At 32.4% G+C, this 24,540-nt stretch overlaps 1 protein-coding gene across 4 annotated transcripts in view; it reads right to left on the bottom strand.

Moving 5' to 3' along the window:
- NCKAP1 (NCK associated protein 1) overlaps positions 1-24,540 on the bottom strand; it is a 92,443-nt gene that overhangs the window by 17,997 nt on the left and 49,906 nt on the right. For all 4 annotated transcript variants that reach the window (XM_079134547.1, XM_079134546.1, XM_079134549.1 and 1 more), the window contains 10 exons: positions 23,443-23,575; positions 19,566-19,685; positions 18,300-18,439; positions 17,426-17,557; positions 14,884-15,102; positions 14,576-14,706; positions 14,184-14,281; positions 7,866-7,959; positions 1,528-1,610; positions 1,019-1,099 (listed from right to left, as the gene is read on the bottom strand). In XM_079134547.1, the coding sequence (XP_078990673.1) occupies positions 1,019-1,099; positions 1,528-1,610; positions 7,866-7,959; positions 14,184-14,281; positions 14,576-14,706; positions 14,884-15,102; positions 17,426-17,557; positions 18,300-18,439; positions 19,566-19,685; positions 23,443-23,575 (1,231 nt within the window). The remainder of the gene's footprint in view (positions 1-1,018; positions 1,100-1,527; positions 1,611-7,865; positions 7,960-14,183; positions 14,282-14,575; positions 14,707-14,883; positions 15,103-17,425; positions 17,558-18,299; positions 18,440-19,565; positions 19,686-23,442; positions 23,576-24,540) is intronic.

Raw genomic sequence — 24,540 nt, forward strand, 5'->3', positions numbered from 1 at the left:
AAAGTGGGGTAGATCTCCTAAAAATCAAAGCAAAGTTACAGAGATAGCTGAAAACAAAGGTGGGGTAGATCTCCCAAAAATCAAATGGAGATCAGTGGGAGGTGGGAAGGGAGTGGGGGAAAGCTGGGGCATGATACTTGCCAAATTATATGGTTATACTGTGTGCATGTATGAATGTGTAATACAAATGCCATCGATATATATACAACTATAATGCACTAATAAAATGGGGGGAAAAAAGAAAGGGAGAACGGGAGAAGGAACAAAAAATGAAAGTCTTAAAAAAGGTTAAAAAGCACCAATTTGAGATTCAAGTATTATACAGAAGACTTTAGACATTTTTATTTTTAGCCAGTGTTCTTCAAGATATGCAGGGAAAAAAAACAACAAAAAAAAAAAGAACAAAAAAACAGAAAATAACCTCACCAGGAAACATAAAAGCTTAGATAACACGTATATGAAAAGTACTAGTAAGTCATATACTAGATGTATAACCACTGAAAATTTGCTGAGATTAGATCAGTGGTTGGATTTCATGACTCAATAAATTTCAAAACAAAAACTGTGGGTTCACATAAGGCTTCCAACCTTCTACCTTATATTTATTAATTAAAAATAAGAAACTAAAATAATTTTTTATTACTGCCTACAATTAACATCCTTTTATAAGACAAGATTTTTTTAACCAGGGATTTTAACAACTGAATCTATTTAAAATAACTCATTTTATTGGGTCATCTTTCTCATTTCCCTTTAAGACTATACCTAAATTACCATCAGGACAAAGGACAGGTTTTTAACCAATTTAACATTGCCATGGGTGATCAAAGACTAACTTTCAAAGTGCCTAGGTGGTGTTTTGCTGCTGGGCTCTTGAGGATGCAATTTCAAAGGCAAGTGTTCTAACTCTAAAACAGAAACTTTTTAGTAGTTCAGGATTTATTACATTTTATTTCATATACAACTTAAATATTTCAGTTTAGAAACTGTAAAATTCAAACATAAGTTATATTACTACCTTCATATCAGTCTCTCTTGGAATATGATCCTTAAAATCTTCAATTGAACTTACAAGAAAAGGAATGTGGTAGGACAACACCTAGGCAGGATAACAAATAAGAACACAATTAGTTTTAAGTGGCAATCTCTAAATTTATGAAATAGTTCCATTTCATTAATTCTAATCTTCATAAAATTTATTTCCATGTGATTGTTCGAAGTACCAAGATACATGGAAATGCAGTACGTTCAGTATTAAATTGGTATAGTCAAAATGGAAAATGTTTCAATGAATAACAAAACTGTAAGAGTGATATAATAGCCAGACAAGTTATATCCTACAAATTTTAATACAAAAACAAAAAATGAATTTAAATAACTCTTTCTATATCATTTATTTGCCATAACTATGAAAACTGGAATTAATTATATCATTGCCAGCTGTGAATTTAAAGAGTAACTTTAAATTTCTGGGAAACTAAAAGGGATTATTTGGATATAGGGTATATACTTGTAATAGGTTCTTACATCTCTAAGTGCTTCTTGTGCCAATGATCGGAAGGATAAAATCACACCAATTATTGTCATCCTCTTCAAGACGCTGTCAACAGCTAAATTTTAGGGATGGGGAGGAGAAGAGAAGAAAAAAGTATGAACTGTATTCTTTCTTAACCTTAGAGAAAACTCTTAAAGTCATAAATTTTCTATGATAAAAGGCACAATTAATGATAATTTGAGTATAATAAATGATTAAATAGGCAAAAGTAATGATAATGATAGCTAATATTTAACTTTGTAAACTTTTAAGTTAATTCATTTATTATTTCAAAAATACATAGAGCACTTTGTCTTTTGTTTTTGATTGGAAGGTTCCTCAATATTTATGTTGCCACTAATATAAAAAGGGTGGAAATAGGAATCAAGAACCAGTGACTAAGGGAGAAAGATGATGATCAGAGTACACAGAAGTTAAATCCTCAAATGGCACAGGAACCATGAAATACTAAATTCTTAAGCTGTTGTGGTCTTGAGTCAAGAAACAAAGATCACAAGTAGTTTGGGCAGGACCAGACTGGTGAAGACCACAATGAATTCACATTTTAGGGAATTATTATATATTCAATATTCAGGCTAGGTTAACAAAATCAAGGAATATTAGAATTGGAAATGTCAATACCTTTACATTTTATAAAGCCAAACAGATATCTACTAATACACACACACACACACATACCCCCACACACACCCCGCATAAGTCACTGTAGCATGAGATTAAAAACAGAATAATGATCTAGAACCTAACTATCAAAAAACTTAAATGGATTACTAAGATGACTAACAAAATATGATCACATTTATGTAAGAGAAGAAAGACACATACACATACCTTTATTTATATTTACATAACAAATTTCTGGAAGTAGTATATTGAAAACTTAACCATAGTTACCAGTTGAGGAGCAGGAATGGAAAGAAGTATTTTGTTTTGACTTTCTATTTCCTGTGTAGCTTTTTTAAACTCTGATCATAAGTATCAGAGTTTATTAAACCACATAAACAGGCATAATAAGATAAAATGTGATGATGATGTCAGGCATAAATGCCTTATGAATTCCATAAGTAAGCATCAATCTTAGCTAGCTGCAGTACTTGAAAGAGTGCCTGATAACCAGACTAGCAGATAGATATTCAATGAAATGGTGACACAAAACTGGGCAGTGTTGCATGCCTATGACTCCAGAGGTGGAGGCAGGACAACCACAAGTTCAAGGCCAGCCTAGGAAAAGGATCAAGACCCTGTCTCAAAACATAAAATAAAAAGGGTTTGGGGGGCTGGGGTTGTAAAGCTCAGTGGTAGTGTGCTTGCCTAGCACATGTAAGACATTGGGTTCAGTCCTCATTATTACATAAAATAAATTAATAAATAAAATGAAGGTATTGTGCCCATCTATGACTAAAAATAAATACTGTAAAAATTTTATTTAAAAAAAGTGGGGGTGAGGGGGATGGTAGTACAAGATAAAACTAGGAAACTGTCACTAACCAGAAAAAAAAAGAAATGGAGGGAGGGGAGTACCCAGGGGAAGTCATCAAAGTTGGGTAAAAAAGGATGAGCAGGAAAAAAAAGACACTGCAGATCAAAACACAAAACAATAACAAATCTATAAAAAGGATAAAAAGAGAATAAAATGAAGAAGTAGAAAATAAGTGATGACGTCATAAATACTTTCCAGAGGATGTTCTCCAAAATTTTACCAAACAAGTTTGTGAAAAGATATCCTACAACCTCCTCTTGAATATGTACAATGCCATATTAAAAGTTTCAATAAACTTCACAGTAACAAAATTTTAATTTATTGTTTAATGGACTATTTGCCTCCTTTATTTCCCAAAATTTTCATTAACTTCCCAAGGAAGTACTGCAAGAACAGCAGCTTTGGGAGCTGAGCCAGGCAAGACCCAGAGAGTAGAGGAAAGAATGCAAAGTAATAGAGGATAATCCAAATAATGATTTCTGAATGGCTATCCTAAGGAGTTTATAATATTCTTTAAAAGAGGACGGGGATATTCAGGGTTTTTGAAATAGAGTTGGAAGGTACTAGAAAACTAAACTGACCAAATTATATTGTTTTATTATAAGCATATATGAAATGCAACAATGGATTCCATTATTATGTATAATTATAATGCACAAATCAAAATACAAAAATGTTATATGAAAAGTTATATTTAGAAATATGACTGAATATGATAGGTTAGAATGGGAAAACTGGGCACATACTAGGAAGCTATGACTAGAAGCCATAAACGAGAACTGCAGGAATAGAAAGCACCAGATTTGGAGCTTTATATTTAAGAGGTAGGATGTGCAACAGAGTTGTAAGTTCAAATACCTTTAGGCAGTAAACATAAAATGGTGAAGAGTAAACTGGGTGAAAGAGAATAGTGGCTGTGAAAGACTGAAAGAAACATTCTAAGCATTCTAAAGGGAGCAATTACAAATTAGCTATAGCCTTGCCATGTGAAAAAGTACTGCCTAGATTTTGGGGAGAGAAGCCAAGAGTCTGGATTTTTATATGAAATTTTCTATTTCAAAAATAATGTCCAAAGAAAAATGTTTTTAAGAATTTAATGTAGCGTGGGGCCAAAGCATGTATTTGAGTCAAATGTGACCCACTTCTTTACATACTCTGATCTATAAGATACTGGGTGTGGCTCTGGAGGTTGAGGCAGTAGGATTTCAAGTTAGAGGCCAGCCTCATCAACTGAGCAAAACCCCATCTCAAAATAAAAAATTAAAAAGGACTGAGCATGTGGTTCAGTGGTAAAGCAACCCTGGGTTTAATCCCTAGTACAAAAATAAATAAAAATACATAGCTATTGTATGTGGAATGTGAGGAGAAGAAGACTCAAAGATGGAAAAAAATGGTCAATAAAAAATAACAGGCTTTTTCTTTCCACCTACTTGTACCTCCCTTAAGAGGGAAATACTGCGCTATTACAGAGATATAAAGCATCTGTGGGTCATACAGCTGAATATGTCTAATTCAACTGTTCTCAAATTGTCTTACTAAAATACAGGTTGCTGGGTTCCAACCCAGTTTTTAATACAGTAGGTTTGGGCTGAGGCTCAATAATTTAGATTGTTAATAAGTTCCCAGGTGGTGGTGCTACTCGCTGCTAAATGGCCTAAGTATCAGACTTTGAGAAACACTGATCAAACTATCATTTGTTATTTAAATGTCTGGAGCTCAACAGAAAGGCTGAGGATAAATATTTAAGTCACTGGTAAATACAACTGAAGAAAATTTTCCCAACAGGATTGTACAGCAAGAATGGAAGAACAGGATATTAGACACTGATAAAATGTAAAAGATGAGCCAGCAAAAATAAGTAAGAAAATGTAGAGATAAACATTTGGCAAATGAAGACAACACAGTTTCGCTAACCAAATTTTATAGTCCATAAAGGATATAAGTAAAGTCAAGAAGAGAATGATCAAGAAAGCAGAGAGGCATCAAAGTTTCAGTGAGCTATACAAAAATAGTTTAATAACAGCAAAGGAGTAGAGACCTGGAAGACATGACTGTGGTCTGAGAACAGTTTCAACATTTGTACTGGTGAAGAATGCACAGGCAATAACAACTTTCAAAAAACTAATAAAAAGGCCTCTCGAACAACTTGTAGATTTGTAGATGGTAAGAGGGCAAAAGTCAATGTAATGATTTTTAAAATGAAGAATCACACTGGTGAAGTGATGCACATCTATAATACCAGTGGCTTTGGAGGCTGAGGCTGGAAGATTGCCTATTCAAAGCCAGCTTCAGTCACATAGTGAGGCCCTAAGCAACTGAGACCCTGTCTCAAAAAATAAAGGGACTGGGGAAGAAAGCTAGAGTTGTAGCATGGAAAAGCGCTTGCCTAGTATGGGTGAGGCCCTAGGTTTGATCTTAAGCACCACATTAAAAAACAACAAATAAATAAAATAAAGGTTAAATTTTTAAATAAATAAATTAAATAGAAATAAAAAGGGATGGGATGTGGCTCAGTGGCTAAGTGCCCCTGAGTACAATCCCTGGTACCTTAAAAAAAAGAAGAAGAAGAATTGCTGCAGAAAACTAGAAAATAATGGCCTGGGATTAAGGAGCTCCAACAAAATGTATTAGAACCAAAAGTCCAGGAATAGGGACATGATGAGATTCACTCAGGAAGCCCTAAAAATGAAAACAAATTCAAGAATGCTTCTTGATTCAGAGCTACTTTTGTAAATTATAATGTTCTATCTTTATTATAGAATGTGTTTGTTAATTGTGAAATAAAATTCCTATAAAAATACACAGATTTCTGGAATAGGGTGAAGGACAACAAAGGCAAAAGAGTGTGTTTTCAAAACAGTTGAACTCAGAGTAGTCTTCTTAAATAAGCCACTCTCAAGTAGTTTTTTCCCCCCCAGATGACAAAAATATGTAATAAATTTTATGTAAAGACAAATTTAATAAATATGTGTAATAAAAATTCAATGATTTAGATTTTGGTTTGGGCAAATCCAAAAGTCACAGAATCATAGCTATTTATACACAAAATGCAAGTAAACAATCTAGACAAAGCACCATGGATTCTATTTTGAAAACTTGCAAATTCTCTTTGGAACTTTAATGAATATTTGTTTTAATTCCACAAATAGGAAAGTTAAGTAAACAAGATAGTTAACATTTAGTTCATTAGGTGCTTCTAACCAGAAGGTATAGTCAAAAGATTGTTTACTATTAGGAAAGTTATATAGGGTAAAAATTAGTAAGGTGGTCAATTGAGTATTAAAAATGAGAGGAATACGGAAAAGAAAACCAATAGTAATAAAGGAAAAACAAGGGGGTAAAACAATGAACAATAAAAAAGCACATATGTAGAATTTAAATATTTTTTCCTATTTATTCATACTTCTCTTACCTATGATACTATCAAGTCAATCATTCCCTTTTCATTTTATTTTTAAACATACCATAATAAACCTGTTATTTCTTTCCTTTTAACACAGTCCTATAAATTTTAACATGTATAAATTTGTTACCACCATCACTGCTATTACCAACAGTTCCATTTCCCCAAAAAAACTCCCTCAATGCTTTCCCTTTAGAGTCCTGAAAACTACAGATCTGTTGTATAAGACAATCATTAGTATATTTTAACTTTGTGCTAATTCATATTGAACAAGTTATTTTTTTAAAGCAAGATAAGATGGGCTATTAAAGTGATTCTTTAAACATTTAAAAGAAAAATATCAATAGGAAGTACATAAAATATATGCATGGCTTTAATTTTCTTCAGATCATCATCATCATCATCATCATCATCATCTTCATCATCATCAGTGGAGACTGAACCCAGAACTGTGTGCATGTACTCAGTGAATTATTTCCCCCTGCCTCCAGAATTATTTTTATTTGGGAAAGTAACCTCTTTCTCTAGTTTTATTTAATATAAGGATTTTATTCAGGATTTCACTAATTTCTTAGTGTTGGGAAGACTTTTAAAATAATGAAGTGTGACTTTAAAACAATTTTAATTATAACTTTAAAGGTTCAAGTACTAAAAAGCAAAATAAAATAAAATTAATTCCAGTATATCCAAATAGTTCTCCAGCTAAACACTCTTCAATAATATTTATCGTTCTCTGTCATTTCACACTGTACCTCCAGGCTCAAGTTTTCATGCAACATAATACTAGTTAGCAACCAAAAGGAACAAATTATTCATTCACTTAACATAGATGGATAATCTCAAAAACATAATGCTATGTCAAAGAAGCCAGATACAAATTTAATCTATAGTGAAAGAAATAAGATTATTGGTTGTATGAGTTTGGGGTCAGAGGTAGGAGACTGACTACAAAGAGATAGGAGGCAACTTTCTGAGGTGATGAAACTGTTCTGTATCTTGATTCTGGCAAAATTTACACAGACGTATACACTTGTTGATATCTACCACATTATTCACTTAACTGTGTGCATTTTTTAACATGTGAATTATACATCAATAAAATTGATTTTTAGAAAATCACAGGCTCAGAAATTAATACCTTTAATCTAAATTAATGTAGACTTACTATATTAATGGGTTTAAGAGCTAATTATTAATGACAATATCTGTTAAATAACTGACACCTATTAAAAAAGTATGGTTAAAAAAAATCTGAAAGAGATTAGCCATATACCTTTGACTACAAAAGTTTTCTAGTTCTCTTCATAAACTAAAGAGTACTTTTCACAATTTACCACTTGTGCTTATGTTAGAAATTTTGGCCAAAATTTAAATACTGACTGTAAAGATTTTTTCAATGTTTACAAAAAGTACCATGAGTTACCCACATGACAATCTTTTAAAAAGTGCAGCCATCTGGTCTGGTTTGTCAAAGCTGGTCCTCATTTGTGTTAGCACATCAACATTCTCCACTACAAGTTTCTAAAAAAAAAAGAAAAAGAAAGAAAGAAAGGAAGATCCTAGGTCAGGCACAGACCTCTTTGCGCTAATAAGATAAAAGTGTGTTTGCAAATTATAATTCAGCAAGTAGAAAACACAATTCACAGAATCTAGATGATCTGTACTATACATTTTTGTTGCTTTAATAAAAGAATCTTAAACTTACTTACATAGGATTAATGTTTTTCTTCAGTTTGCAAATTCAAGATGAGTTCAGGAAAAAGCAGCAAAGATAAGCAGTAGGATAAAGGATTATCTTATACTTAGATACAGAACAGTATCAATAATAAAAAGTAGACACTAAAGTAGATATAGAAAGTAACAAGTTCTAACTAAAAAAAAGAAACTTCCTGAAATTAAAGTTGGTCAAAGTACATCTTTAGACAATGAGTACATAGCTGGGTATATATATATAATAAGAGGAAGAATAACTTGTTAGCATATGGTACCTCTTGATGAAGATCACATTACAGCAACATTTCCCAGCACCAATTATATACTTAACATGTTTTATTACATATAAAATGGAAATGCAATCTATCTACTTTTATAGGGCTCGTGATTTTGCTACAAACAAAAGGTTGATGACAAGTGAGTTAAAGGGAACATGAGAAACTAGAGAAAAAAATCCATAAAAATCTTTTTTACTAAAACAATAGTATAAATTTTATTGAGGTTACTTATGATATTACTCCAGATTATTTCTTATGAAGCTCCTAATCAGATACTCTGTTCTCATCACATTAATTGTTATTTTCAACTTCTATAGTCTCTGAAAAGATTGCTTGCTTTCTCTGGGCTACTTTGATACTGTCCCATCCTAAAACTTTATTAAATACACATTCACTGGGCTGGGGCTATAGATTAGTGGCAGAGCGCTTGCCTGGAATGTGCAAGGTCCCCAAGACCATCCTAGATAGTGCTTGTGAACTTTGAACTTAATGTTATATATTAGTAAATCAAAAACATCAAATTTAAAATGTATTTTATTTTATATATTCCACTAAGGGAAAAAAAAAAACTACAAATACTATAAGATACATAAAATTTCAGGAAATTAAAATAAATGTGCCTTAGAATCATTAAATTATAGTGCATACTTAATGGAGAGAATAATTATAATCATTTGTTAAGTTTCTATATGAGACAATTTATAAACAATGGCTTTTACTCAAATCCAAATGAAAGGTAGATACTCCGATCTGACAGCTGAGGAACCTCAGAGAAGTTGTAAAACTAATCCCAAATCACTAAGAAAATAAATAAGAAAATTTGGAATTTGAATTCAAGTATGTCTGTTTTTTAAAAATCCATGTTGTTAATCTCTAATGAAATGGTCACAATCTTTAGTGTGTGTTAGGGTTTGGATGTGAGGTGACCCCCAAAAGCTTATGTGTGAGACAATGCAAGAAGGTTTAGAGGAGAAATAATTGGGTTACAAGAGCCTTAACTCAATCAGTGAATTAATATCCTGATGAGATTAACTGAGTAACTGGTAACTAAAGGCAGGTAGGGTGTGGCTGGAGGAGGTGGGTCATTGTGGATGTGCCTGTAGGGTATATATTTTTTATCTGGCAAGTGCAGTCTCTTTTTCTTTTCTTCCTGATCAAAAATCACTTTCCTCTACGACACTCCTACACCATGATGTTCAACCTCACATTGAGCCCCAAGGAATGGAGCCAGCCTCCTCTGGACTGAGATCTCTGAAACCAGGATCTCCTGAATAAACTTTTCCTCCTCTACAATTGTTCTGCTCAGGTCTTTTAGTCACAGCAGCCAAAAGCTGACTAACACAGTGTGTATCAGAATGCCCTGGTGGATTTATTAAAACACACTGTTAGGTCCCAGTCCCACTGTTTCTGACTTAGCAGGTATGAGATACAGCTTTAAAATTTTGCATTTTTCACAAGTTCTAAGGAATGCTGCTGCCTGGTGGTCAGGGAACCATTAACCTAAAGTATTTGTGAAAGAAAAGACATGACGGACCAACAAAAACCAATTAACAATGTTTTCTCTTGACACTATAGTCTATGTTCTTAGTTTTTCCACTTCTTCCTCAACTGCATCCTGAAATAGGGCTCTATATGCATTTAAATTCAGCAATTAATTCTGATAACAAGTAGACTGAAAGCTGGGAATAACAACAGGAATTACAAATGAAAAGGTTCGGAACAACCTGAGGGAAACAGAGGTTTTTTAAAATTATTTTTAAATGTACTTGATAGTGTGTTAAAAAGAAAATATTAATCTCTTGGCATAATTTAACTTTAAATTTCCTATCTTTTGGATCCTATGAAGAATGGGAACCAATCAGTAAAATGCCAAAACAATTATTTTCTCAAGACTGGAAGGAGAAATCAACTCCATAAACACTACTCCAAATGAAACACTGAAGAACTTTAGTATGAAAAAGACTGGTTGTTTTTCCTCTAGAAAGTAATAAACATGTTTCACCACAAGTCCATACACATAATATTGAATAAGCTTGACACACAAATTATTCACAAGCATCAAATATGAAGCTCTGCTTAGTCCTCTTTTGTCCTCAAATTTACTCTTTCAAACAAAAGGTCCTAATCTAAAATAGGAACTAAAATAATTAAGGTCTCCTTTAGGATAAAAAGATGCAGCCACATGATATTCAGTTTATGTCAGTTTGGATCAAATATAATTTTATAAAATAGAAAAAAAAAAGCAAAGGTATGATAGAATGATCTTATATAATTCCCCCCAAAACGTTTTGTGCATCAATTTCAAAAAAAGTGCTCTTAGAGGCATCATAATGCTCTACTGGGGAAGACTATGAAATAAAACCTCTTCAGGGAGCTGACAATATAAAAAAAATTTAAATGTTCATACCTTTTGATCCACTTTTAGAAATTTTTCCTATAGAAATGCTCAAATAAGTATGTACACTCTGTGGAAGTGTTGGTTAATTGCAGGGAATTCTATACATATTTCTAAAATTCTGCTCCTTTCAGAAGCCCATTAAAATCAGAGGGAAGAATTTAAAAAGGCATAAACCTATAATAACAAGAAAATGGTAGAGGAAACAAGGTCATATGCAGATGTCAAAAGTTTGGAAGTAAAAAACTGAAACGAAGAATAAGAAGAACTAAGAAATTGGATTAGCTAGTTCCTACAGAAGACATACAGAGTAACAGTTAATTCCTCATGTTGAAGGAAGGGATCTGAAATTGAAGGACGATACAGAAAGAAGGCTAGGAAATCTTAAGGATGAAAATTAGAGGGTTACTACATGTCTTTGTGGGAAGTAGTTATACTCCAAACTTATCATCTTAAAGTGAGTCAACAAGAAGGGTTCTAAATTCAAAAACACAAGGTGGAAGGAGAGAATGACTTAAGAATCATGGCAGCCAGCCAGATGTATGAAACCTCCTACCTTCACTCCCCACTGGTCTCCCACAGACTTCTACTCTCCAGCTGAAGGTCACTGTGTTTGAAGTTATTTGAAGAAACACTGGAAGCACAGGATGAAGACACCTTTCTCCAGAGAGAATTTTACCTTGTGTGCCTACTAATCTACAGCCACTTTAATTAAGGTTCAAGACTTGAGATTACTACAACAAAGCAAGGAACACAAAACAAGGCTACAAATCCAAGAGCAGGTGAATCACTTTCACTTTAAGGTATAACACTTCGAGGTATCTATATAGAAAGTGTGGGGAGGATTTAAGCAAACTTCCTATTACCTTCTTTGCACAGGCTCTTGATTTTATCACTGATTACTCTGCCCAAAAAGGGTGCCAAAATTACAACTCTATTATGTAAGTGTCACTTGTGGATCAGCAAATGTTCTCAGATCAAAAGTAACTTCCAATGCTAATGCTAAGTCTAAGTCTCGGAGTTCCCAGGTTCTCCTTGACATTAACTTAGAAGTAACTCACCATCTTTCTAACACCTCCTTAAAAGAAGATTCTTCATTTATATACCTATTGCCAGCTTTTTAAGTCATCCTTAGAAGAAGAGGTGATCCAAATTGCCCATCTGACCAATATTGGAAATAAACACCTTAAGTTCTTTTGTTTCTATAACTTCAAAAATCAGGCAATTCTAAGGAAAGTAACTTTATAGAACACTAAAAATGTAAAACAGGTGAAAATTCTCTACAATGAAAACTATATAAAACATTGATGAAAGAAATTGAAGACGACACAAAAACTGGAAAGACATTCCATGTTCATGGACTGGAAAAATCAATATCCTTTAAAATGTCCATAATATCAGGGCTCAGTTGCACATGCCTATAATGCCATCAACTCCAAAAACTGAGGTAGGAGGATCACAAGTTCCAGGCCAGTTTCAGCAACTTGGTGAGGAACTAAGCAACTTGGTGAAACCGTGCCTCAAAAATGATTATTAAAAAAGAGCTAAGGATGAAGCCCAGTGGTAAAGTGTTCCTAGGTTTAACCCCCAGGACCCAAAAAGAGTTCATATTACCCAAAACTCTTTACAGAGCAACTTCTATCAAAATATCAATGACATTCTTCACAGAACTAGAGGAAACAGGACTGAAATTTGTATGGAACCACAACAAAACAAACAAAAAACACCCAAATAGGCAAAGCAACCTTTAGCGAAAAGAGACAGTGATAAAGCGTAACTAGAAATATGTAGTAACTGATGGGACTGCTTCGTTTTCAAAAAGATCATTCACCTAGAAACATAAAAGCATATTTCTGACTCAGATAAGGGTGGGTCAAATGACTGCTGAGATCCTTCTTGGTGCCAGAAGGTATAAAGCATGTACTAGCATAAGCTCTGGAACTAGATTCAGACTACATGGGTTCAAATTTTGGTTTCTCTACTTATTAATCATATTAGCCTGAGTAAGTTACTTAGTCTTTCTTGGCCTGTCTTTACTAATTTTTAAAAGAGGGAAAATATCTGTTTTAAGAATTTAAGTTAATAATACATGTAAAAAGCTCAGAAAAATCCTGGAACAAAGTAAAGAATCAAAATGACTAGTAATTGATATTTTTGTACCCAACAACTATTTACTAAATGCCTATTACATCTTAAATACAATGCCTATTACATCTTAAATACTATTTAAGCAGCTAGGTTTTAAGAAAGTGTATAACTGAATGTATTTCCAGTTAAAGAGACATAAACACAGAATGAGACTTCATAAGTAAGATATACACACACCTGGATAGAGAGAATAAAAAGTGATATTTACTATTTTAGGAAGTGAAGTTCATATATAAAAATACATCAATACTGTGAGAAGGCAAGCCAGGATAATTTCTCAAAGCAGCTAAGAAATATGGAGAATTTTATATTTGCTCAATTCTAAGTAAATCAGATTATCACATTTAGAAATCTGTTACATCTGAAATGCAAGTTAACACTACTATATAAAATTATCTTAAGGAATTAAAAATCAAGGCACAAATAACCACAAGAAATCTTTCACAAAGAAAAAGGCATATTTTAAAACATACTTTTCCAGTCTGTTTTTAAGTCCCCCAAATTTTAGTAGCCCAAGCTCAAATTCTCTGAAAAACTATAGTTATAATATGCAGAAAGACGTTTTCAATATAAATCACCTCAAAATTAAGATATTTCTAAATGTTATTTAAGAGGCTGATGCCCTTCATATCTTTATTTAAACACTAAGCATTCTAAACATTTCCCATCAAGTTTAAATGGTTTATGATAAGAAAGAGATGGCTGGCGGTGTGGCTCAGTGGTGGTTAAGACCCTGGGTTCAACGCCCAGCACCACAACAAACAAAAAATCAAGAAGTAGAAAGAAGGAAAAGAAAAAGGAAAAGTGATGAAGCCTAACAATGTTCATATTTATATCTCAATCTGTGGAAAACAATACATTCAAATATAAATCTGAACAAATAGCTTTGGCTGTAATTTTGAACCTGATCATTCAAAGAAAAGCACTGTGATACAAAAGAAAGGACTGACTGAAAATGATAAGATATCTAAGATTCAGTCCCCTGTCGCAAATCAATTCCCCTCTTTAGACTGTCTGTTTTCTCACCTATAAAACAGATAACTACTATATTAAGATGACACTGAAAGGTTCTGCTTGCTCTTTAATTTCACATGCTAGTATTTTCATGTCATATTAAAGGAATTAACATTCTAGGCTTATTGTTCACATTCTTCAAGAAATGTTTTTCAGGAATTAATATTTAAAAGGTAAAACTGATAAAGACTTATTACCTTAAGTTCAGCAACTTGTGATGAAATGTGCCACATAAGGCTTTCACTGAGGAACTTCATACCATATGGGCCTAGTAGTTCTGATAATGACCTCATTTCTGAAAGGAAATATAATTAATTTTATACATTCAACAGAACAGATACATGAAGAAAATGAACATTAACACCTTGGAATATCCACTATAGGAACAAATTACTAATATAATAGCCCAAGAAAAGTCTGTAATAAAAAAGATAAGATGCAGAAGTAATTCTAAGATATAATGTACAATGCATAAAACTGAATGAAAATAGTCACGAAACAATGAAAAGTCAAAACAATCAGGAGAAATTAAGTTTTCAAGCAAAACAAATTTTCTTCATTCTCTAAATCATGTTATGGTATTATTCACCTGATATGTCAGAATATTCCTCTGCATTGAATGTTAATTCATTTTCTGTAGGTAAGTTCACAAATGCTTTCATTGCAGGGAAATAAGCTATATGGCCATTGCTGACTTGTCTCAACAAAGTCTCCAAATACCTAAAGAGAAAAGTTAATTTGTAACTGGAAAAAAACTCTTTAATTCAAAATTTATTATGGTATACTTCTGCATATAATTTTAAGTCTAGTGATAATATCTTATCCATAAAAATTAATTTTCCTAAGTAGTTCATTACTAAAAAACTATCACTCCAAATTTCTAAATGTGTTCCTTACCAATTTGTGTATAGACTTGTAATGGTTGGCTCTCCGTGACTGTCTAAATGTTGTGTTTGTTGAAGAAGAACATTATTAAATACTCTTGTAATATCAATTTGCACATAGTTTTCTATCGACTGGAGTACAGTCATGTATGCTCTTACACTTGTTAAAAGCTCTGATGGTTTTGCAATTTCCTGTGTAGCTTGATTGTACATAGTCATTCCAACAATTGATCTGGGTTGGGGAGAATAATAAAAGAGATATAACTTCAATTTCTGTACATATAATCCATTCAACCTACTAATATGTAATATTAAATTAGCAATAAAAATAAGTTTAAAAATAATTTGTATAATTACTATCATTATCATCCCAAGAAAAAAAGCTAACAAAAAGAGTATGTAAAACTACAATGAAACAGAAATACAAAATACAAAAAGAAATACATTCTAAGAATATTAGTTACAAAAATGATTAAAGCATGAAGAGGGTTTTTGAAATTAAAACATGTTGATTATAACAAGAACCACAGGCTACATAGTACATAGTCTGAATTCATTTGTCACTGCTGCCAGAATTTTTAAAGATTTTACATAAATTAACTACAACCCACATATTTAACAGCCATACTATGTACAAATTATCACAACATTTCATGGATGGGGAAGAAAAAAATAATTAAGGCTCATGAGGCTGGGGTTGTGGTTCAGTGGTAGAGCGCTTGCCTGGCATGTGGAAGGCCCAGGGTTCAATCCTTCATACTGCATATAAATAAATAAATAAATAAATAAAATAAAGGTCCATTGACAACTAAAAAAAGTTAAAAAAAAAAAAACAAAAAACTAAGGCTCAGAACTCACGTAAACTGAAAAAGGTCACTTTGAAAGTAGTTTGTCTAGCATTTGATCACAAACCTGTCTTACTGCTACCTCTCAACAATATGCATAAACAGTCAAAACAAGGCAACAAACAATTTTACTATTCTTTAATCACTTACAGCATATTAAAATATGGCTTTGTTTATGTCCCAAGAAACTGTATGAGAGTAAAATGAAATATAAATTTGAAAATACTTCCCTAACCAATCTTATACTACACTTTACTTTCTTTAAAATCTCTCTTGGGCATTAGATCTGTAAAGATTTTAGTCTGTGTTAACAAAGACAGATCCTTAAAAGAAAAAAGACAAATCCCATCACTAGAAGAAGACCCAGAAGAACCAACTCAAGATTAAAACTGTGTGCAAGTGATCAGCAAAAATCAACCTACTCATACTCACAAGCAATCTTTGTCCTCACATAAAAATCTTTCCCAGGTAAATGATCTGCCCTGATCACAAAGTATGTTTGGTGAAAAGAACATTTGCTTTCCCATGGAGTATAGACAAGACTTTTTATATAAGGGAGCTGTAAACTAAATCCTATCTTCCACCCATCAAAGTCCCAACCCCATTCTGTTGAGAATAACAAATCCCAGAGACATAATGTCCCTTTGGTTTAAATACTAGAGCATTTTAAGTTTTACTCTCAGGATGACTGCCTAACTAAAGAGAGCAAAAGACAGTCTCTAATAGTAGCCTCTTCTCTAGTCAACTGATGATTTAACACTCAATTTAGTGCCCATTTATATACTGATCTATTTTGTTCTTACAGTCTTACCTTAGATTTATACTATTTTCTTACTACTTACAGTATACATGCTTAGCTAATGGCAAATACAATTACTTGTTAATGACCACAGAAACCTTGAAAAACCTTTGGCAAAATTTTGTCTTATAAATTGTTTCAAGGATTTTAAGAAAAACAAACCTGTCAAAACCTGACATTTTCCTTAATAAATGTGTAGCTTTAAAAAAAAAAATGCAGCAATGTTTATAAAGTCAAGGGGTGTCTGATTTATCACATGCAGTGTCATTTCAAAAATATATCCATAACTTACAAAATTCTAATTAGAATCAAGTCCTCAAGATAGTGGACTTCAATGCACATAAAAGCATATATTTGAATTCGAAATAGATTTGAGTTCGCCTAGTCCTGAGGTTTTCAAACATGATTCTGACCTACTTTAGTACAAAGTACATCTCTAATAGCACAACTCAGAATATATATACATATATATAACTGACAAGTTTTATACAATGCATTTTGGTTTTTTTCTTACTTCTTCTTCCTTCTTCCCTCCCAATTCTTTTTTATTTAAATATTGACTGCAACTTCCTACACTGATTTCATGACCTCAGTGGGCTGCCACTTCCAAGGTGTAATACACTCATTTGCTACAATCATCTCATTTTGCATATATGGAAGCTAAAACACAGAGATTAAGTGGACTGCCCAATGTTACCAGTTAATAACAACAGGTACAGAACAAAAATTTGGGGAAATTCATGTAATTCTCAGATCACTATTCTTTACACTTCCAAATTCATTATTCTTTATACTATACCAATTCTACTAATGCTTTTCCTCATAAAAGAAAACACTGCAGATATTAACAATTAATATAACCAACACATTAACTAAATCAACAAGCAAAAATAGTTTATATTCTTTCTTACTTAGTAAAGCGGATTTCCAGATGAGAAGTCAAATATTCTCGTGGTGTAAAGGTATGTTCCCATACCACCATATTTGGTACATAATTTATAGAGAAACATAACTCAGAAAGTGCAGTGTGCAATTTATCAAGGCTGAAAAAAATATTAATAAACACTAAATAAAATTTATGACATTTCCTCATAGGTGGTACAAAATTAATTTTATAAAAATATCAAAATTTAGAGTTAATTTCAGAATTTGATTTTCCTTTTCCTCTCTTAAACTAAGTTCAAAATCCTTATGGGTACAACCAACTTAAAAGAACAATTTTTGAAAGACAGCATCATTTATCACTCATTTCTATATTCAGCTAATAATGATTATACTGAGTTAAAAGACAGTAATAGCTTACTCTGCACTCAAAGACAATCATTTCCAACTACTACTATAATCTCTTATGAGAGAAGGCACACTGTTTAATAATCAATCAAACAAGTAAACTAAGAGCCCTGAATGCTACCTGGTCTGACATTTGTTTCAAAAAAATGATATCAGGTATATTTTAATATATCTAAAGTCTCAGTTACCTGACTTTAAATAAATCAAAATAGTACAGGTTGCTTATAGTATACCTCAGAAAAATTTTAGTCATAGATTCTTGGCCCCAATATGTTAAGACAAATACAACCTATCAAATGTATTTTCTTCTAAAATCCAAAAATCTGTACTTTAGAATGAAATAAAGACTAACAGGTGACTCAGGCTCACAAAGATTTCTTTTTTAAGGATGAAAAATAATGAATACACAATTCCTACCATTTTCTCAGCACTAATGACACAGGGGGAAAAGGTCTCTACCAAAACAAAAAGACACAACAGAAGTAGATGGCTTACTTGGTCACTACAAGTCTGTTTTTCCTCATACTCTCAACGCCTGGTTTTTCCCTTTCAGGTTCCCCTTTCTTACCAGTCTGTTTTTTTGACTTTTTATTTACTGCTTGACTGATGGTTTTGGCACAATGCTTAGGCAGCAACTAAATTTAAATAGAAATGAAATCTTATATTACACAAATGGGAAATAATTCATTCAGTATGACAGACAACAAGAAATAAAAGCATAATTCATAGACAGAAGGAGAGCTGTACTATACAATATGGCATGTGTGGCATATGTGGCTACTGTACCTCTGAAATATGTCTGGTCCAAATTTTATTGTTCTTTAAGTGTAAAATATACACCAAATTTCAAAGACTTAATAGAAAAATTGTAAAATATTTCATTAGTAATATAACATCCTAAAACTTAAAAAAATTGTCTACATTGAGTTAAAGAAAACATACTTTTTAAATTGGCTTATCCTATTTCTTTTTTATACTTAAACATGGTTACTAGAAATTTTTAAATAAAATATGTGGCCTACATAATATTTCTACTGGACAGTGCTGAGCCAGAGAAATGAATTTAGTTATTCTATAGTGTCTGTGTGGAAAACAGGGAGAAACAAAAGGAAAACTGATGAAACCAGGAAAGGCAAAATCCACAAAAGCCTAGAATTCATTTGAAAGCAAAAAAGTGCAAGAGGCCTATACCAAGGTTTTATAGGGCTAAGAGTTTAGTCCTCATTAGTCATCAAAACAATCAGTCAGAGCTCTCTGAATGCCCCATGCTGAGAAAATACTCCTAGAATTGAAATCAAAATTAGGACAAGGTAAGGACAACAGAGATGAAAGAGAAGACGTAGGCATGAACTGGAAAAAAGGCTTAGAAAATTTGAAATAGCAAGCAGTGATATTTGCTAATGCTTTATGGAATAACAGGGAAAAAAAAGTGTTCTGGGCAATAAGAAAGATTATCCTCAACAACTACTACTTCTAAGACCAGGAAAATTAATTTCATATAAATCTTACAATCATCTAGTCAAAAACTGATTTGGAAAAGAAAATTATACCATTGTTAGAGTCTTAAAGGAAAGCTTTGTAACAGAAGAAAATGAACATCTGAAATACTCAGAAAGAAAATGTGAAACAAGATTTATAAATTTAGCCAAGGACTTTCTGCCATAAAGGACATAACCTATCAGGAACATTCAAGAATATAAGAAATACTGATCCCTATGAGTCCTTCCTAATACACTAAAGGATAAGTTGGCAAATTATTACCTGGTCACTAAGAGTACACTGTTCTGTACAAATATCAGTGATGAGATTTCGAGCTTGTTTGGCCATTTCATCCAGGAACATATTACATAAGGAGAGACTGCGATCTCCAATATGATGTCTCTGTTAAGATAAAATGATAATAACAACAATAATGGTTACAAGAAAGTAGTCTGAATTAAAACACTAAGTAAACATGGAAAATTAGGTTAAAATTCTATTCTGCAATAAGGAGTGAACGATATTATAGATTTATTGGACCTCTTTTAACAGTTAACACACTATATTGTATTTGCACACAGTTAACACAAAATAACAAGTACTTGTTGACTATACAAGAAATATATGATTAGGAAGAATCTCCAAAGACCAGTATTTCCTTAACATAAACAACTATGCATTTAATTTTCACATCCACAAAGTCCTAAATCCAGCGATGCAACATTAAAAAATTAAACATATGTGCAAGAACATATTTAAATTGTTTTCCAATCTTATTTCACTTTAAAATACATGTAAACAGAAAAAGAACACAATTATTTACATAAAAGCATTAGAAGTCAACTTGGTAAACCCATAAGACATTCAAAATTTCTAAAATTGGTCATCCTTTACCAGGGAGAATACAAAAAAAGAAGAAAAAAGAAAGAAAGGAGGGGTGGGGGAGGGAGGAAGTGGAGGAGGAGGACTAGGAAGAGAAGAAGGAGGAGGAGTGGGAAGAGGAGGAAGGGAAGGGGGAGAGGAGGGGAGGAGCCGAATAAGCACACATTCTTTGAACAAAACAGAAAATTTTAAGTTTTATCATACTACATATGAATATGTGTAGACATACACACTTTCTCTCTCATACATACCCATCTCTATAGGAACCTGTATTTTCATTTTTGGCAGAGCTGGGGATTAAAAGCAGGAACTTGTCGTCTACCACTAAGCCATACCCAAACCCCTGTGTTCTTTCCAGTTCTACTGAGTTATAACAATTTGTTTTTTCTTGTCAATGGCAACTCGGATGTTGAAGATATAATGCCATAAATTTTTGCACAATACGTTTGTGACACTTTTCGAAAGAAACAAATTCATTAAAAGTTTCCCTTCCCTTCCATAATTATAAGAGATTATATATAGTATATTTTGCTGAAATAAGAAAATATAAAAATACTTGACATAAAAATTAACTTTCCTAGATTCATTATGAGACTTCACTTCACTTCACTTTTACTTAAAATGCCCTTTAAAACTATAACAGAAATCCAAACCAAAAGGGATCCGCAGCCAGATACAATTAAATATTGTTTACCTGCTACAGGGTGAAAAACATGCCATTCAACATGCCATGAGTCTACTATCCTCCCTCTGCCTCTTACTGCAGTGCTGAAAATAGACTTTAAGAGGGCAATGGCTGAGGAGACCACAACAAAATCCAAGTAAAAGATGGAATCCATTTAGTGTATAGACAGCCCTTGACATTCACAGGTTCCCAACCACAACCACAGACTCAACCAACCATGGATTGAAAACATTTGAGAGGAAAAAAAATTGCAAAAGTACTGAAAAAGTATAGACTTTATTCCTTGTCATTATTCTCTATACTTATCATACTTAACAACTACTGAAACAGCACTTATGTTGTATTAGGAATTATAAGCCATCAAGGGATGACTTAAAAGTATATGAAAGGATGTACACAGCTTATATGTAAATATTAGAATGTCCAGATTGTGGTATCTATAGGGCATGATGTTAATAGAGTTAATAGAGTTAATAGCATATCTTAAGTGTCAAGCTTGGGATGAAAAAAAAAAAATCCATTCCATCTAAGAAAAATCTATAAATCCATTAAAATTCTTGGTGTTAACACCTTCACAGGTATTAATTCTAAAAGTACTTCCCAAAAACCTTCCTTCAAGCCATCTGTCTCAAAGTCCTCTTTCCATGGAATACTGGCATACAATGTACAACAGATGTTATGTTACCTAATGCTTAAAGACTTAAAGATTCTGACAATGTTACTCTTATCTCAAGTTTCTTTTCTACCAGTTCTACAGATCAAAGTTATGGAACAAAGTACTAAGACTCAAAGAAATATATTACTTTTAATATATATTCTTACCACACTTATGAAATGATGTTTTTTCTTTAAAGACTAGAAGAAACACTGAATATACTTTTTCCCTTTTTTTATTTTCTTATCTTCAGTTGACAAATGATGAGAGGATGAGAGAGACAGAGAAAGAGAGAGAGAGAGATGGAGTGTGTGTGTGTGTGTGTGTGTGTGTGTGTGTGTGTGTGTGATAGAATGTGACGAGAATCAAACCCAGGGATTTGCACATGTGAGGCAAGTACTCTACAGCTGAGCTACAAATCCAGCATCCTGATGTTTTGATCTATATGAGCATTGTATAAACATCCAATCAATACCAGGCATGGTGGTGTACACCTATAATCTCAGCAACTCAGGAGGCTGAGGCAGGAGGATAACAAGTTAAAAGTTAGCCTCAGCAACTCAGTGAGGCCCAAGCAACTCGGCAAGACCCTGTCTCAAAATTAAAAAAAAATAAACAAATAAAAAACAAGGGCTTGGAATGTGGCTCAGTGGTTAAGCATCCCTGGGTTCAATCCCTGGTACAAAATAAAATTCACCCAAGCTAATTAATGTATCCATCACTTCACCAATTCCCTCTTGTATTTAGAACATTTGAAATGTAGTCTAGCAATTTAAAAATACACCTAATTATTAACTGTGCCTCCATGAAGTGCCACAGATCACTACCCTTTTGATACTGAGTACATTTTGGTACTTTGTACTTTGATACTTGGGTTCAATAAAATTAATTAGTTCAATCGCTCAGCAATTGTGTATATGTGTGTGCATGTGTCTACCTCACAAATGTATCTATTAACATAAGTCAGAAATTCCTTTGATTTTGTTTACTCAGTAATCCACCATCTAAATTAAAATAATACTTTAAGATGAAAAGTAAGTACATAAATTCAAGTACTATATATATCTTTACCATAAATATTATTACCTGACCCACTACTTTTTCATAAAGTATTTTATTTTATTGCATATGGCTATTAAGGCAGGCATTCATGATCAATACAGATTAAATATAATGTGCTATTCTAGTTCAGTTTCTTGTTTTCAGCAGTGTCATATCAATCCCAATGTACCAGTGTATAGGTGAAAGTTGGAGCACTTGTCTCTCATCCTAACACAATAGTGAGAACTATATTTAACATCTTGATATCCAGAAACAATATGTAACCAAAAAGAAAACACTGTTTAATAACTGTTAAAGTTTATATAGCAAAAAATACTTTAAATTTAGGGTAAATCAGGCAAAATGTACAAAGACACAATGTACATGGTAAAGTGTCAGCAAACACAAAATTTATACATTCTGGTTCCATTCTGTAAACTAAATTTAAAGCATAAATATTGCATGTGACTTTTTTGTAAAGTACAGGGATAGAGGAAAATTTAGTACATTATCAACTTTGCATTTTGCTTGTTTTAAGTTGCAGCAGGGACGTGAACCATTTGTACAGTGTCATAAATCCTCCAGCAGGGGTTAGATGAATATACATCACCATGCTATGTCTAGCAGGACCTTATCTCATGATTTATTTTAATAAAGGCAATTATAAGTGGCTTTATTATATGTTCTAATCTATACATACACATATTTATTCATCCACATGTATATTTTAGCTTTTATAACTTTATCATATTATCTATGCAAGCATTCTTTTATTCTGCATAAAAATATTCTAAATGGGAAGTGAGTTATTAGGACGTTGTAAACATTAGTTGGCTACAAATTCGATCTAGTTCACTCTGCAGACCAGATAAATCACAGTACTACACTGAAATTACCTCTTCTGGACACAGTTCATGTGTGCAACTCATAAAATGAGTGCAAAGTAGCGGAAATGCAATTGAGTATCTTGACTGAGAGGGTAACTCCAAACACTGTTGAAACATCTTCTCAAAAGCACGACTATAAAAACTATATTAAGAAACAAAGTGAAAATTAGAATTGCAATTTTTATACTTCTAGACAGTTATAAATAGTCATATGTTAATAGTTAAAACAAAAATTTTGTGATACAATACTGCAAAGTTAATTTAGTTTGATTCAAGTAAATGAAAGTTGCCAACTGTTGGGATTTACTTCCTTAAGAAGAGAATAGTTATTTTCCCAAAAAAGCTTCTTTTACATGCCAATAATCATTTCAGGGTAATACAAATGTTATTTGTATATCATTAACAAATACATAAAATGAAAAATTAAAGAGAAAATAAGCCATATCTATGGAATAAGACTATGATATTCAAGTCTTACATTATTAAATTTCATCAAAACTGAGACATCAGTTTTAAGAGACACCATGAAATTTAAGTACCAATGAGAAAACACTGCCTAATAAATAATCACATGCCATCAATTTGAAACTACATCCAAATTTAAGATGTTAAATCTACATGTAAAAGAATATACATGGATACAGTGCAATACATCTCAGAGTAATGAGAAAAACAAACAGTAAGCATTATCTCTATGCTGGATGTTACATGTAAATTAGAATGCAACTGTGAAAAGATATGGATAAAATTTAATGAAATATGACTAAAAATACAAATTTTAAACATTCAAAGGGCTTTTAGTTTAAGAAAGTGGAGAGGAATGTCTAATTGTTGTATCTTTCTTTTGTCATAGAAACCTTTCTGTGGCTAAAAATATCAGAATACCTAAAATGTCCCATTTTCTTTCTAGGATAGCTTTTGGGCCAGAAAGAAATACAGGTCTCCAAATAATCTTTAAAATTCTTGTAAATTTGATATGTGATGTATCTAAACCTAAAAAATGTATGTACTGAAGAAGTTGGCCTTTTCTGCCTGGTGATTTAGATAGCTTCTGTAATACTGCTAACAAATAAATTATACAAATGATCATGGATTAGGTTATTTTCC

Source organism: Sciurus vulgaris, assembly GCF_902686455.1.
Source record: "Sciurus vulgaris genome assembly, chromosome: 3".
In the NCBI taxonomy this organism is placed as follows: Eukaryota; Metazoa; Chordata; class Mammalia; order Rodentia; family Sciuridae; genus Sciurus; species Sciurus vulgaris.